General features: G+C 31.2%; 1 protein-coding gene across 1 annotated transcript in view; it reads left to right on the top strand.

Annotated features, from left to right (window-relative positions):
* LOC133329753 (ecdysone-induced protein 74EF-like) overlaps positions 1-18,347 on the top strand; it is a 39,122-nt gene extending 20,775 nt beyond the window's left edge. The window contains exons 2-3 of the mRNA XM_061538220.1: positions 17,128-17,360; positions 17,421-18,347. Coding sequence (XP_061394204.1) covers positions 17,128-17,360; positions 17,421-18,347 — 1,160 coding nt within the window. The remainder of the gene's footprint in view (positions 1-17,127; positions 17,361-17,420) is intronic.
* Positions 18,348-18,602: the final 255 nt, after the last annotated feature.

Here is an 18,602-nt window from a genome sequence, read left to right as displayed (position 1 = left end):
CAGTTTTCTCTGTAATAGTGGTACAATATTCAGTAATTGTGTGCATTATTGAAATTCCTCTTTGTAATTTCCCTTTCGTAATCACGAGGGACTTTTGCCCCTCTTTCGTTATTCTATGCTGTCTATTATACTAACAAATCAATTTATTTAATGACAGCCTTAAAGTAGGCAACATTATTCAGTTAATTCTTAAGAAATTACTTTTAATGATTAATTAATTGCAAAACATTTTATATTCGTCAATTATTGAGTTCGTACTTTGAGAAAATGGAATTAGCAATCAGAGAATATTAAAAATCGCACCAACCCATTCCACGAATACTAAAAATAGCATAGGCATATACATTATTACACTTAATATTTAATATAAATTTACTTTCAAAGGAACATCGATTACCTTTTGTAATATATCCTTTTAGCTAAAGGATTCAGTAAATGATTTTCTTGTTTTTTTACCTAATCTCCCTCTTTGCAGTAGCCTTAGTAAATAGTTTGTTTAATGTTTTAATTACTCTACGACTACTACTCAGTTAGGTGATTATAGCATTTAGGATAATTACTTTTAACATTTTAGATAAACACTGTTAAATTATTTATAAAAAACTGACACAAATCTTGTTGTCGATTTGTCAACAATGACACGAAGAAGGATAGAAGATGGGAGAAATGAGGGGAAAACAGAAATTCTAAGAATATACAAACAACACCTGCATTAGGTGTATTTGATGGAACCGAACACAACCACACCAAACCCCTCCCACAACACATGTGTGAATGTATGTTTGTATTTTATTTGTTTCTCTTTCCGTCTTTACCATAGTTATCCTCATTGTATTCATTCTTTATTGCTAGAAAATGTTTTCTACCGAATTTTTCAGGCTTAATTGAATTGACCCTCTTTCTGGCCAGTGTTGCCTATACAACCACATCCAGTTGTGTGATGTATGTGTGTGTGTGTGAGAGAGTGTCCATTTCGGCTTGAAAACTATCCTTTTGGCCTGTATGACCACAACGCCAACAACAACAATAAAAATTAACTAAATTTTATATATAAACATAGATTGAATCACACACACACAGAGACACACCTATGGGTGTGTTTTGGTATATGGTAGATATATACATTTGGCCCATCCTAGTATTTGGTTGGGCTCCGCCACCCATCCAACCCCTGTCACCCTACCACCAATGAATGGCAAACACTATTCATTATTGACACACCTGTATTTGCAGCAACTAGCAGTGGTAGCAGCTACTGCTGTTCCCTACCCGTGCCATGGTTTTGGTCGTGTGTCCTTTTGCCCATTGAGTCGTTTGGTTGCCTGCTTGATAAGTTTGGTCGATGATGATATACGATATACGTAACGATATATAAAAGTTCTTCCTTTTTTATATAGCCAACCTATAGTTTGTTTAACTGGTCAGGTGGTGTGGTTGGTCATTAACAAGTTAAGAGAATCCATTGGTGTATTGGTTTCCAAATAGCCATCCATCCAACCAAACCACCCAACCCGTTGTCACTCGCTTTCAATGGCACGACTATGGCAAAAACAAAAAATGTGTATAGCGTGTTTGCCACGTGAGTTTTTTTTTTTTTTTGTCGCGCTGAAACGTAAATTAGGTTAATCAAATTAATTGCGCTTCCGCGCCTTTATACCAAACAAACCATCAATTTTAAAGAGTGCTTTGTGTTGTTCATGGTGACTATGTCGATGTGGATGTTGATGGTAGTGGTAGTAGCAGTCATAGTGGTGGTGTTGGTGATGGCATATCAATGAAGCATTTGCAAAAAAATTACCAGAAGTTATTGTAATACAGTAGAGGACGAAATTGCTTGGGACAAGAGGAATAGAAGCAATATTTTTAAATCAAAATTGAATTATAGTATACGGATAGAATATAAAAAAATATTGGAATCTAATAATGATTTCATCAGCTGTTATGTATGTGGGATACATAGTTTTAGGGGCTATTAAGCATTTGTAAATAACCAGATGTCATGATACACTCCGTTGCAAAATAATTTTGGACAAGGACTCGATGAACAATATTTTTAAATTAATATTCTGCGATTATTACAATTCTGCGATGAATTTGATTTGATAATATAAAACAGCTGATCGAATCAAAACTATCACTGAATATTAATAAATTGAATGTGTGAAGTGCATAGTTTTAGGAGCAATTGAGGATGAGCAAATTACCAGATGTCGTCATACAGTATTGTGTCAAATAGTTGTTCACAATGTTTTATTAACAATATATTTTTTTTAATCGAAATGGTATTTTATTTTTCTAATTGCATCAAAAATGTCATATAAACTACAGAGTTATCTAATCAGCTGCTATGTGTGTGTGGTGCATAGTTTTAGGATCAGTTGAGGATGATCGAATTACAAGATGTTGTCGTCAGACACACAATATAGTGTCAAATAGTTGTTCGCAAGGTATTACGAATACTAATTTTAGACCGAAATTAAATTTGATTTATCAAATGGATTCAAAAAATCAGATGGAACATATGCAAACCATTCGTAAAAATAATTTAAAACATTGAAGTGGCCTATATGACACAAGCTCTATATACCCACATTTTCAATCAAATCAATGGATAGACGAATCGTGTTTTCTAGTATGATTTCTATTTTACAAAAAAAAGTGAATCATATTGGGCCTAGGGTCAAACAATGATGCGAAATATCCTTCAGACCGAAGTCAGTAGTCCTTCTTTCTATTGGCACCTCTGCCATATTTACTATTGAGTTAAAGTGTACTATACTTTAGTGAGGTTAGAGTTTGAAAAATAAGGTTTTTTAATTTGTGTGTACCATGCATGTTTTTATATGATGACAAATCGAGATTTTCCATTTAAATTAATCGCCCCTTCAGGTCCAAGAGTATTATAAAGGCTCACTAAATATGTAGTAGGTAGCTACTTAATGTCGTAGCTAAAATACGCCATCTATTGGGAAAAACAATTTATTATTTACAAAAATACAATCGATTTGGAGGCATATTTTTAGGGTCTTCATTCATCCTCAGATCTATCCGGAGTCAATACCCAGATGTCTATTTATCGATTTTTATAATTTGGATAAATTAGTGTATACCCTGTATGTTTTATTATAGGATGCTAAATCAATTTTTTCATTCAGTCCCAGATCCTTCCTGAGTCAATGTCCAGTTATCTATTTCCCTATTTGCATAATTGCGGCATACTTTTAGGAATTATAAAATATAAACATAAGGCATTAATTCTATGTCGATTAAGATCGAGCTTTTGAATTCTGCACATCAATTGCTACTACTCCCAGGATGTTTGACAATTCATGCAGATCGACCCATTAAAAATTATCAGCATTGTTCCACTTTGTAGAATCCCAAAATACCCACACAATATTGGTGTTTAGGGATTTTGGGCACGTTTTTCAATTGTAATTTTAAATTGTGGACTCTCTCCTACCAAAAATTAATAATTTAGGCCCAAGTTACAGGTTATCCTCCATATAATGGTACTACTCATTCTTTGGCATTTTTGGAGATTATTTGGGACATTTTTTAACTTTAACTTTAATTGTGGAGTGTAGAGAAGTTCCTTACCCATTGAATTTAAGAAATGACTTAAGCAATCCAAATCGGGCAATTTACAATTTTCTGTAAGGAGCAGCTCAGTGTCCAAAAATATATTATTGACCCTTAAAACAAAAATTGAAATGTAATAAAACGCCAAATATTATACTTTTAGGAATTTATTTAGGTGATCATAATTATTATTTCCCATTCTTTTTATATCCAACACAACTATACTGTCGGGGTATTATAGGTTTGTGCAGCCCCAAGAGTTTGTAACGCCGCGAAGTATTGTTTCTAGACTCACCTTTAAGTATACCGATCGTCATATCTCAACTTTCTGAGTTTATCTAGAAATGTGTGTCGATCCGTCTGTCCATTAAAATTTGTAAATACGATACAGGACACAGTTATTTTGCATGTGCGATAGGTTCTGGCCAACCTATTGTTTTTGGTAATGATATGTTAATATTTAGGGGGTAAAATGGACGAACAATTCTATTTTTGTGTTTTTCTGTTTTACTGGTAGCACTAGGCCACAAGTATGACCCCAATACCAGGAAGGGAATCTGGCCAAATAATTATCCTGACTGTTTTGATGAAGTCAGTCGATATTTAGCAGCTCACATGTACCCTGACTTTTGTGGATATATACTCTTAAGTGTATATATCCAAGTGGAATAGTTGACATTTAAATTGCTACCATTTATTTGTTGTCCGACTATACTGCTCCGCTCACTGGTTTTACATTAAAAATGTCCGCTTATTTTTATTTTAGGATAATATTTATTACTCCTAAATGTAACTAAATTTGTTTTTGAATTTCGAGGACGTTATAACGACGTTTAAGGTGTCTATGTGTCTATATTTTTTATTGGTCATAACGACTGTAAGAACCAGGTGTTTAAATATAAAATGCCTTTCAAGTCCACTTATGGTATCAAACCAAATCCTTTTCTCCCAATACCAACATCGAGTAAACTTTTAAAGTATTGAATTTTTTTTTATATTAATTATATGAATTTATTTAACATGCTTCGGAATGTCCGATTTGGACCAAATATGCACCGTTTTGTTGCCATTTTAAAGGCATTTCTCCGATCGACATTTTCGACGACCGACCTACCTGTGCGAGGTGCAACTTAAACATCAAAAATTCCTGAACGGAATCTACCAATCCCAAATTCCACATAATTGACTGTTACAGTGTCGGAACCATACACATACACATCACAATTTTTGGCTTGCATTTTCGCCTTTTGTCTTTGTTCACTTCCATTTTTAACACATCTTTGTTCACTTCAATTTTTAAAAAAAATATTTTATTTTACTGCGTAATGTCAACTTTCCAACCAGCATAAATCTGAAATTGTTTCATCGATACTTTACGAGAAATTTATTAGTACAGCCATCTGCCGAAAAAATAATGAATTTCTTTTTCCTCAACCTAATATCAGCTGACAAATCCACTTCATTTGAATTGCCTTAACAGCTAGGAATTGATATTTCGATTTACAAATCAAGTCGATTTAGAAGGCAAAGTCTAAACGTGCCTTTATTCTCCCAATGTCTTCCATCTATTATAAACTTACACGTCTAAATTATATGTAGAGGGAAATCGTTTTCAATTTTAAACGATGAATAATTACAAGAATTATTGCTGCATACTTTTAGGAAAATTTTAGTACAACAGTTTTCTCCTGCAGTTATTTCAATTAATGCTAGATTTTCAAAATATCGAGTAAGTGTTTAAGGTTTTGAATTATTTTTCTTTAATATTTCCACTTTCATCTAAATTTTCGTTGCAACAGATCCCTGCCATATAATCCAGCGAAATATTGTTATGGTGTACATATTCTTTTTACCTTCAATGTGTCTTGTTACAAACAAAATGAAATAAGATATGGTTGTATATGTATATATCGAGACACGACAATGTTTATTTTATATATAAATAATTGTGTGTGTTTTGTGTGTCTGCTACGCTGTTGTTGATGATGACGATGATGTCACTACTTTGTCTTTGTATTTAAACAATATTGTACAAACACTAATGATGGACGTTGGTTGGAAACTCATCAAAACAGCAACAACAACAAGGAAAATTAAAATGATGATAATGATGTTAATGTGTTTGTTGTTGTTAATAATAAAATAATAATGACAATGGCGTATTTTAATGATGATTACTACTGGCGACACTCCTTTCACTCAGACAATGATGGCAAACACCAAAAAAAATAAAATTGAAAATAAAAATGAAAATCGCATAACAAATCAACCAGGCGATAAAAAGGATATTTCACAACGAAGGAAAAAACAACAACAAATTATATATCAAATGCCAAATGGTGTCTTCCCTTTTAACATAACTTAAATAGATTTTTTTCTTCTTAAATTAATTAGTTTGTAGTGTAAACAGAATTTTAAGGACCAATTTTTCCCCAAAGAAATTAAATGAAAAATGTATTTTTCTTCTTCATGTTTCTTTTTGTCTTTTTATGTGTTATTTGTTTATTAAAATCATTATGAAATATGAACAATGCAGCTCATAACTCCGATCGGCGGCTATTATATCACACACAGTGCCCTATTGTTATAAATGGTACTGTGTACATTATTAGGTATGGAATTTTTTTATAAAACTTCCCTTCAAAAAAATATGCTACAGATTTTTAGAAAAAAAAAAAAATAAAAAAGTTACACTGAAAGAAAAAATTTGTTCAATGTTGCGTTGCCCGGGCTTAAGTTGAGCTTAAAAGCTTTTTTCTCCAACAAAATAGATCAACTAAGAAAATGGTTTTGGTTGGAAATGTGAGCTTTTTACAAAATGTGCGTTGCTCAGGCTTAAGTCGTGCTTAAAAGCTTTTTTTCTCCAACAAAATAGATCAACTAAGAATATGGTTTAGGTTTGAAATGTGAGCTTTTAAAAAAAAAAAAAAAATGGAGTTGCACAAAGCTTTTAAGCTTTGTTTAAAATGTATTAAATATTTAAAATGCATTAAAAAAATATAATACACTGAATCTGGAAAAATTTTTCGCCAATGTGTCATGTGCTTAGTCCAGGCTTAAGTTATGCTTAAAAGCTTTTCTTATATAATACCAGCAAAACGAGAAATGGGAACAGTTAAAATCATTTTAAATAATTGATTAGGATTTAGTTGTCCTTTTTACGGAACCTAAATATTTTTGGGTGTGAAAGTTTATAAACTCTCCCCAATTTTGAAATGTGAGCTTTTTACAAAAAAGTTTTAGTTTACCAAAAACTGTAAATTTATTAAATAGGGAATTTTCAAAATTCCCTTCCCAAAACAAAATAAAATTAATAACTGAAAGTAGAATTTGTCAGCAATGCGTTATGTGCATAGTCTTAAAAGCTTTTCTTATTTAATCCCAGCTTAAATAAGTGCTTAAAAGCTTTTCTTATTTAATCCCAGCAAAATGAGAAATGGACCAATTGACAACATTTAAAATAATTGTTTAGGTTTTATTATTACGAACAAATGTATCTTGTGAAAGCTTTTAAGCTCAACCTAATTTTTTAAACTTCATTAATATGCAAAAAAGTTTTAAATTAAGCAAAAAAGTGAACAAAATAGATGGAACAAAATTATTAAATTAAAAAAAAGAAAACTAGTTGACTATGTGTTATGAGCTTTAGGCTTAAGTTGTGCTTAAAAGCTTTTATTATCAAGAAAACAAGCAATGGGAAAATCTACGATCAATTACGGGAATGTTTAAGGTTTGCTTTTTACAAAACAAGTTTTAATTTGCCAAAGCTTTTAAGCTGGAGTTAAAAACTTTCTCTGAAAACTTGGCTATTAAGCTTTCAAATGAGAAATATAAAAGAAATTCACTTTATTAAGCAAATGGTTTAGGTTTAATTTAGAGCTTTAGTTTGCCAAAGCTTTTAAGCTTGACTTTAAAACTATTTTCAATTTAGAAAACTATCACAAAGCTTTATTGTGCTTTTATTTTCAAAAACCATAAAAGCTTTTAAGCTTCAAATTTTCTTTTCGTTAGAAAAAACAACACCAACTTACAATTAGCTTTCAAAACTTTGCTTTTAATAACTGTCTTCTTCCTTTTCAACTTTTAAAACAAAATATTTTCCAAAAAAAACTACAATAACAACAAATACAAAATATCACTTTATAACCATAATGACGATAATGATGTGTACCCAAAAGCTTACTTGTCTTTTTTTCATTCTTGTTTTTTGTCTCTCTTTTTTTTTCTCCATTTATATATTTTTAGTGCCATCATTTAGGATATGTAACTGTGTGTTTGTTAACCATAATCGTAACTCTTAAAAAGCAAAAGACAGCTCTCTACTATTGTCTGAATCTCGAATCAAAGCAAAGCAAATCAATCAAATCAAAACCCGTAAAACGAAACAAATCACTTAATCACTTAGGAAAACGAGCCTAGAGACAAGACCCAAACATGAATGACAAATGCATATGTCTTGCACCCAAAGTTTCATTCATATTGAAGATAAAACAAAAAATAATTAAAAAAATTAAATCAAATCATTCCCAAAAAACAAACAAAAACATAAATGTGATATTAGAAGAAACAAACAAGAAAAAACAAAACGAAAACTCAAGCAAATCTCTAATGTTAAACCACAATCTCTAATCTAAAAACCCCCCAAAAAAACAAACAAGCCTAGAAAAAAATCGAAACCAATTTGAAATGTGAGTTAAGTCAGCTTATATTTTATATAAATAAATAATAATATATTTTTGCTTGTATTTTTTTCAAAATACTGGCCATAGCTTCTTTTTTGTATAAGGCTTTCTCTTAGTTACACTATTTTAAACTATCTCTATCATATGTCTGGTGTGTGTGTTTGTTTGTGCGTGCGTGTGTGTCTGCCTGTTGTAATCCTAGCTGATGAAACAAAAACAAATCCCCCTCCTTAAGAAAAAAACGGAAATTAAAACAATCTTCATAACTTGCTGCTTTCTTTAGATATGTGCAAAGAGCTTTTTCTTTACTATAAACACAAAAAATAAATAAAAAACAATTTCAATCTATACGAATCAATTTCTGCATTTATTACAATATTTCATCTTAATTTCATTGCTTTGTCATGTATTTTTTTTTTGTGTTATCCTGTTTTTAAATATTTATTTATGTTATTATTACAATCTTATTGACAAAAAACCTCAAATACTCGAGTTAGTTGTCATTTTAAATTTTTAAATAAAATAAATACATTTTACATATTTTAAAAGTCATATTAAAAACTATTTACAAAAACAAGGGCTTAGAAATATGTAAGATTATAATCTATTTTCATAGGTGAACAGTATGTGGCAAGATTTAATAGCAATATTTATTGTAAGGTGGAACATTTTATAATCTTTTTTAGAAGAATCTTGCATATTTTTAGGGAGAATTTGGAGAACCCTTGAATTTGGAAGCCAGTACTTCGATTTAAATGTGAACTTTATATTCAATGATATAAAGCGTGGCATACTTTTAGGATATATTAATTTGTGGTTCACAAATGTTTTACTATTCCTTTAATACTCAAATTATTATTACAAAACAAAAACTATTGCATACTTTTAAGATAAAATAATTTATGGGATCCCTATTACGGTTTACTATAAAATATAACACATTTTGTCCTTATATAGTATAAGTGTTTTTTTTTTTTTGGTAAGAAGAAAGATTGAAAAGTACGACGGTTAAGTCCGACAGTTGGACATAAACTAAAGCCAGTTAAAATCTGTTGCTCGGTCTAGGAAGGACACATTTAGAAAAATATATGGTATTATTATACTTCTAGAAATTTTGTGTTCGGAGTGATGTCCTACAGTTTTTCCCTTCATAATCCCTTATGTCATTTGGGTCATAAAACTAGAGATAGGTAAATCGACATTTGACTAATTGAAAAGTCCAAAAGTCGAAGTCGACTTTTGATCTTAGAAGAAATCTCAAAGTCGGCTTTCAATTTTCTTTGTAAGTACCACAGACTAAATTGTGCAAAAATATACATTTCAGAACTTTATTTTATTTGTTGACAACAATTTATGTAAAAATAAAATTTTTAGTCAATTTGGATTGGTCGGTAAAAGTCGAAAATAGATTTTGTACAGGTTTGAAAAAATGGAAAGTCGACTTTTTAGTCAAAGGCCAAAATCGAAAAGTCTAAAAATCGACTTTTTGGTCAGAGGCGAACACTTTAACACTCGATTTTCGTATAATTTGTATGACCTCAATCAATCGCCCTCCGATAAATGGTCTTCTTGGAAGTCGTTACCTTTTTACCAGATCCCGCACTGTTCCTGCTGAGTGTTTCCCCGTAGGTCATTTCCTTCCTTGGAACCAGTGTACGTTTTAGCATTGTTCTTTCCTGGACTTTGTTGCAACGGATGGCAACAATGTCTTCATCAGATCCATTCCTACCTTTTTACTCTGATGAAGATTTTTTTTTAGGTGACTCACTTAAATTCCTTTCCATGAACGATCTTGTTGGGTGTTTCTATATTTTCCCACAATTTTGTGTGTTTTCCTCTTCTCCAATCCTTATCTTTACCATTTCGAAGAAGACAAGGTTGGGCACTTACTATGTCTTAAATTTATCTTGGCCAGGCCTATTATCATCCCTGTGGAAGACTTCACTTCTTTTATAGCAGTGTCTTGTTCTGTAGACCAATGACTTCGAGCAAGCGAATTGTGGCGAATTCGAACTCAATACCTATGACAAATACAGCCTTATTTATCAATTCTTGGCACTAGCTTCCTCAGGACGAATGAAATTGTAGCATTAGATAGTCGCCCTTGAATTCGTAGCTGAACAGATCGATAGGATCCCTCCTGGCAGAAGGTGATAAAAAAATCAAATTTTTTATCGGTTCCCACTCTTACCTATGAGCCTTTTTATTCAGTTTACCGAACTAAGGCTATTTTCGTCGATCACGGCGTAACAAAGCTCGACTCTATAGTGCCTCCTGACATACGATTTCGGCTCCCTACCGTTTGTAGCTTCCATCTTCCAATTTCGGGCAATTCGGTTAGTTCTTTTCGTATTCTCGGTCTCTACGGAAGATTCCGATGCAACCCCTTAATAATGAATCTAGCTTGTCTGCCCTCAGTCGATGGATTTTCTTTGGGATTCCCGGTCTTTATGGAAAATTTCAATGCTCGCCGTCTTAGAAATAAATCCATCGTCGCCGCCCTCAGCCGATGGATTCTTGTGGCAGCCTTTTTATTTTTGGGTTGACTCAGTTTTTTTTTTTTTTTTTGTTTTTTCCGACTCGGAATTTTAGTTGAAGTCCCCGATGGTCTCAGTACGTTGGGTTGAGATTTTTGTTTTTTGGATCAATATTTATATTTTTTAATTAAATATTACTTTGCATTTATATATCAGCAAAAACAGTTCACTTATTGATGCATTGGTACCTCTAGGCGTATAACTATTGACACTACGTATACGCTTTACTTATGGTTTAATAGATATAAGTCTAAAACCTATTGTAGGCGTTATTATTCCCAAATTCTTCTATTTCTTGCAGTAAACTTTTTAATTGTTTGATTCTTCGCCCTTCAAATGGTAATAATTATATAGAAAGTCGAGCCTAAAAGCAGGTTTTAATTTGTTGTTTATTTATTTCCAATATATTGAAATTCCTTGAATTCCATTCTCAGGAAAATAGTTTTTTCATAAAATTCATATTAATAATTTTCCTCCCATTTTTTGGACAAGAAATATTGGTAGATCAATTAATGAACTGGAAAGATAGTTTGGTAGTTCTAAAAAAATGATTTCTACGAAGTTAAAACACATAAACTAATTAAGGCCCACACTCAAATCTATCCATCCACATTGAAGTTAAAAAATATGCCACTCTCACTAATAATGCCTATAGCGTAATTCAAATATAAAGTTTTTGAAACAAAAATCATTGAAAAACTCCTACAAATATTAAACTTTTAATTTTTTATTTATTTATCTATAAACAAAAATAGTGTATTACTTGATATTACCTCTAGGCGTATAACTGTTGTCACTACGTATACGCCTTATCTGTCGTTTACCTATAATGCGAGAAAAATAAACCTAAAACCTGAAGTAGTTTTGAGTTAATATTTTATTATAATAGGCAGTCGATGATATATATAAATATATATATATATATTAAAACTAAATTTATTAAAATTCTCCATTAATACCTTGCCACTTACTGTCGTCCTATATGAATATGAAAATGAAATACCTCACAAAATATGCATCATATTTTTGGCTTAGCTTATAAGAAATTTTCAACATAATATTAATTTACTTGCATAACAACTAAAATTTACTAGACATCGGATTAGGAAATATATATATTTTTCCATAATCAAACAAAATCACATTAAATAACACTATTATAACGACATCAAGAAAATTAAATCAATTTACAGAATTAGAAAACAAACAAAAATGATCTGACTACAAAAACACAAAGCTTCTTTTATTTTCCTTTAGTTTTTAAGAAACTTTTTATTAGAAGAGGAATTGAAAACAAACAAAAATATAGTTTTAATTTTATGTATTTGTTTTAAATTATATTTAAATGTATAATATATATATTGACATCTATTTAATATATAGTATGAAATGATAATATTAACAATATTTATTAATATCTAAAACAAAAACAAATAACACATTTATAATTATAACAACAAAAAATTATTATTATACATATTTATATACATATATATGAAAAATACTAATTTTTGCTCTTTTTTCTTTCTTTTTTTCTTCTTCTTTTTCCTCTCTTTGATATATATTGAAAAAAAACAAACAACAACTACACAACAACAAAATTCCAAAATTATATTTGCTTTGGTTTCAAAATTTTAATTTCATTTTCCAATATTTGATTTGAATAACAATAAATTTGGATATTATCTATGTAATTTGTTTGCATTTGTATGAAAATGAAAAAAACCTACAACAACATTGCAACACGATCCAATTCAAAAACAACTCTATGCTGTGCTCTATTTCTACAACAACAACGAACAACATCAACACAACTCTTCTTTCTACCGAACAAACAAAAAAAAAATCATTACAACACCAACAACTGTACACCATCTCCTCCAACAACAACAACAACAATTTAATTTTGTTTTATTTTCGGTTTTTTTTTTCTTTTTTGTTTTCCCTTTTAATTTCCTCTTTCTCCTTCTTGTTTTTTTGTTTGTCTGTAAAACTCTTATATAGTTACTGGACACCCTCCCGGTGTGCCAAGATTTTAATAGATCTATGTGCAGTCGGTTAAATTGTAGATTCGTTCATTTAACTGAAGGTAAGTGCATGCTGCTGAATTTTATTTATTAGTTTTATTTTTTTATTATTGAATTTATTTTTGTATTTTTTATTTATATATAAGGCTTACTTAGTGTAGTATATCATATAACAAAAGTTTGTACTTAGTTGCTTTTTTTTAAATTACTTGGAATATTGTCACAAACGTATATTACATTTACAACATGATATTAAAGAGATATGGATTTTGTATTTATGTTTTTATTTTGTTTTTAAAATTATAATTTGTTGGTTTCTTTTCTTTAAATTTGCAAATTTTATTGAGAAAATATGGAATATTTGAAATCTATTATAAATGAGAGATTATCTTTAAGGATGAATATTATACATTATAATAATATATAAAAGAATATTTTTACTAAGAATTAAAATATAACTTTAACAAATTGTTTTTCTAGAATATATACCCAACAAAGCATTTCAAATCTTATGAACATTTCCACAACGTTATTTTGTGGACAAAAATTAATGTTATTACCCATATTTCAATTTCAAAATTTTAAAAACGGCTACTTTTTCTAGAAAGTGTCACAGACACAATGAAATCTTTCAAATTTGTCAGATATCATGTAAGAAAAATCAAGCATGACTATATTCTATTCAATTTGGTCCATTAAAAATGATATTCAGATCTTGGGTCACAAGAAAGAAGCTCTGCTTGTTTTTAGTTTTTTGAGGCGTATAACTAATATCACAACGTATACGCCCTATTTGTCATTAATAAATGTTGCAAATACAAATCGAGCAAATAAAGGTTAATAACGCGCTTGATATAACGAGATCTATCTATAATAAAGAAAGGATCGGGTAAACGTAGAAAAAGACCATGAAAAACAGACGATGGTTGATTTCTTGTCATTAATGACCCTATGTAAAACCTTAAAAGCGAAATTTTTGTAAAAAAAAATGTAGGTCAAAAAATTTTATGTTGTGGTTTTTAGCAGGACGAAGAAATAAGAATATATTTAAATCAATATTGCTCGTTTGATTTGTATTAAGACATGTCATCTCATAAATAATCTGCAATGACCGCAAACAAAGATATACAGCTTTCCCTTATGAACTTTAGAACGACCAGCAAAATATGTATCTCGCCAGAACTCAAAACTTGTCCTTCTTTGTTCTTTTTTAGTCGCCAAAGGCATAACGGATTTTCCAACCTCAGACCATGAGCTCCATTTGGTGTACAATTTCGTGTTCGCTCTGCTTGCGACACCTTGAAATACTTGTCTTGTACCAAAATATATAAAAAAATTATATTTTTGCTAGCAGCAAACATTTTTTATATATTTATTATCAACTAGCAGACCCGGAAAACGTTGTTTTGCCTTATCAGAATGGCATAAATTTAGTACCCAATCTCTAATCGGGCAAAACGCAAAGAATCTATATAGCGCGCCATCTGTCGGATGAACTTCAAACTACACAGAAACACTCCTCACGCCACATAGTACCTGTACATACAACTTGGTCAAAATCGGTGCAATAGTTTTTGAGTTTAGCGATCACGAACATATATAGAAATAGAGATAAGCAGTTCCAAACAAAATTTATCATTATTGTATGGAACCTTAAGGCGTATGAGTACTGTCACAACGTATACGTTATTACAATAAATGATGAAGGATTTCTAAATAAATACTTTCTTCCAAATTTGAATTGCATAAAATAATATAAGTAATTATATTTTTGCTAGCAACTATATTTTTTTAAATATTTAAACGATCATGATGATCTATCTTATCAAAAAACCGTTCCATGTCCAAATTATGAATATTGTATGAAACCTTGAAGGTGTATGAATGTTGTCGCAACTTATACGTTATTACAATAAATGTCGCAGTATTTTTAAATATATAAATTTTTTGAAGATTTATTTCATATTAAAAATTCCTATCTCAATTTCCATGCCAATTTTTTTGAAACGGTTCCAATACAAAGGCCTCGCCTGATAGTCCTACAGTGAAATGTCACGATCCCATTTATGACATTTTCAAAACCAATTGGGTATAATTTCCCATACGGACTCATAGTGGGTAAACAACATATTCACACAACATTTTCAATATATTTTCCAAATTGGGGTATTTTTAAGGTACGACTTATTCAAATATAATATGTAATACTAGCTGACCTGGGCAAACATAACTTTGCCTTAAAATTTGATTTTAACTGCAAGTCTCGTTCCTTGCAAAGTCATGACAGACTTATGTTTCCCTGAAGAATGATAATTGTTCAAATACCGATTACTGAAGCTGAATATTGCGCCATCTATTGGACAAACTCCTCACGCCCCATAGAGCATGTACATAGAGTCTGGTCAAAATTTTGCAGCAGCTCTTGAGTTTAGCGATTACAAACATACACGTAGTTTATATGTATATAGAGATTTCGTTTACTTAGAGAATAATTATGTTCCTGGTGAAAAATCAACAATTTCCAAAAAATTTTGTCGTGAGATATAATTTGGCACCACCTATCGCCACAATAGTAAGATGATAAATCATATCTAAGACGGTACTGTCGGTCGTATAAATAATGTCATAAAGTATACGCAGTCGATATAAATATAACTCCAAAATGCTAGTTATTAAAAAGGAGAAGGTACTTTAGGTCGTATAATTGGTGTCGTAATGTATACGTAGTAGATATAAAATTTACTCCGAAATGCTTGGTATTGAAACTGGACAGCCTTTTTTTTGGAAATGATTACCAAATTTTCTAATAGATTTTGATATCCTATATAATTTTGATTCGATTAAGATATGTCCATTCGTCTATTAGTCTGTGTGAATAACTGGATACATCTTGAAGGCAGTTACGGATTTTATATAATCTTTTAAATTTTTATTGCGATTTACCAGATATGGAATAAGGTTTAAAAATTGATGTTAGGTGGCACCAGACTTATTGGTACCATAACTAGGTAATATACAATTTCTAATGAGGTTCATTGTGCCGTATGAGTGACATCGTAAAGTATACGTTACGCTTTCTGAATAAATAGACGAACATCAATTTTAATTTTGCACTACAGGTTATGGGTACCTTCTCTATCGTTCCAACAAAGGTTTTTATCGAATTTCACTCCGGTTTTATAGAAGATCTCCATCTAGTTATCACTATAACTAATATCTTTCAAATTATGTGCTAACATTGCAATTATTGATTTTATTTTTCCTGCTCTCGGAAATTTTTCTTTTAGAAAAATTGGAACATAGCTAAGTTTTACGTTAGAAACTCGGAATTCAGCATAGAAAAAAGACAAGGGTTTCCATTCATGAAATTTTATTTAAAAAAATAAAAACAACACGATTTTTCTGTAGAAATCACAATTCTGCAAAGTATGTCTTTAAAAGAATTTTATACTGCCCAGTTTTTACAGTGTTTTAATTAATTTTTTTAAATAAATAGTGGCCTTATTCAACAGCAAAATGTTTAGTTTTATCGTAAAAATCCCCAAATCAGTAGCTATATTATTTCAAAAAAAAAATATATAGTTATAATTAATTAAATTATATTACAGGGTGTAACGACCTATTTTCACTGAGCAGAGCACTTGGAAAAATATTTAATGGGACCGCCCATTCTCGGTTTCAAAAAAATTAATTTTAGTTTTCTATTTAATTCGAACTTACACTAATTTAAGAATGTCCTTTTAAAATTTCAATTGAAAATCTCAACAACTAGTGAAGATATAGCCGAATTACTATATCAGCATCAATCGACGGCAAAAGTGCTTCACAAATTTTAAAAGCGATAACTCAAACACAAATAATACAATCCGTTTCAAATGTTTACGTCTTATTCTGTACGTATATAGCTATTGTATGAACTAAGGGTTCAGTAAAACTGAATTAATTAATTGTTAAATTTTTAATAAAAAATATATTGTTAAATTTGAAAGAATTTCTTTAAGAATTTTAAGCAACCGACAACAATGCTATAAATGTTAAAACTAATTTTATTATAGTATATAAAATCGTATTCTTTATAATTATTAAAATATGGAGTTAAGCAATTATGCAGATTTTAAGACTATTTTTAACATTTCATTTTTAAGTCACATTGTTAAGTGAGATTTATTTTAAATACACCTTTATTTTTATTTGTATATTATAAATTATAGTTTCATATAAGATTTTCACAAAAAACCTATCATACTAATCAAAATTGTTCTCGTTTTCTTTTTTCCAAACACCCAAAATTCTTTACAGACGATAAGGTTGAAGTATGTGATCAACGTGTGGCTGTGTGTCGTGATCATGCCAATGGTCAGTGCAGACGTAAACAATGTAAATATTATCACATACCAATTGTATTACCGCCGGCAAATATAATGGCAGCATTAATCAATGGCAATACAAATACAAACAACAGCAGTAGCAACAACAACATCAACAGCACTATCAGCAGCAGTAATACCATTAACAACAACAACAGTAACATAGCAAATCTTAACAATCAAATACAACAACAACACGAGTTTGAACAACATATTTTACAGCAGCAGCAGCAACAACAACAACTTAAAATACCCACATCTGGTGGTGTAATACCGGCTGTGGCAACAACAATTGCCACAACAAACTATAACAACAATCTGATTATTATTGAACCACATCAGCAGCAGCAACACCAACAACATTTCTATACGCCGGCCACCATTAGTTATACCCAACATCCATCAGCGATGGCCACACCAAAAGCCTTGACAAGCCAATCGAGCCAATTATTCCAGGCCACACCCACAACTCATATAGCAGCAACAATACCACATATCTATCATACCTCACCACATCAACAACAGCAGCAGCAACAACAACAATATCAACAGTTACAGTATACAACTGCCAATACAACAGCATACCAAAGTGGCCATCAACAACACACCGTACATCCCCACCACCACCAACAACAACCACAACACCATCATCATCCACATCATCAGTCTCTGCATCATTTAACCTCACCCTATTCTCCATCGGCTGCCTCCACATCATCATCTGCCTCGTCGTCCTGTTCCAAAGCCTGCTCACCCACATTGTCCAATACGACGACACACTCAACGACATCCACGGCAACAATACCCACACCGATGGCAGCTAATTACTTGCCTTTAGCAGCAGCAGCAACAGCACCCCTGCCACCCACGACCACAACAAATTTCCTAAAGGCACCGCCACCACCACCACCCGCACACAATGCTGCGACCGCCATGACTTTAGCCATCGCCACCCAGGCACCACTCGTCTTGGGCTGTTCCACCCTGTCCAACAGCAGTTACAGTACGAATTGCATTCCAATTTTGACAACGCCGCCAGATGTTGGCGCCCTGACAGCAGCGCATCATCATCACCATCATCATCCGCATCAAACCGGACATGCGACAGCAACAGCCTTTATATATCCGGCAACTGCGCAACCGCAACATTAAATCAAATTCGTACACTCACACACACATACATGCGTTAAGTATGTATGTAAGTTAGTTTTTTTGTTTTTGGGTTTTCGTGGAAAATTTGTATTATTGTAAGTCACTGAAGAAACTATGTTTATATATGGTATAAGATCTTATAATAATATATATGTATGTATATTTATTATGGATAAAAAAATATGTATGTTTGTATGTATGAATGATTTTTGTAATGTACTTTCACATACATATTTAGAAAAAAAACGTTTAAAA

The sequence above is a fragment of the Musca vetustissima genome, unplaced genomic scaffold (genome assembly GCF_032173495.1).
Source record: "Musca vetustissima isolate MV318-11 ecotype Yass unplaced genomic scaffold, APGP_CSIRO_Mvet_v1 utg58036, whole genome shotgun sequence".
Taxonomy (NCBI): domain Eukaryota; kingdom Metazoa; phylum Arthropoda; class Insecta; order Diptera; family Muscidae; genus Musca; species Musca vetustissima.
This window is presented reverse-complemented; position numbering and strand designations above follow the sequence as displayed.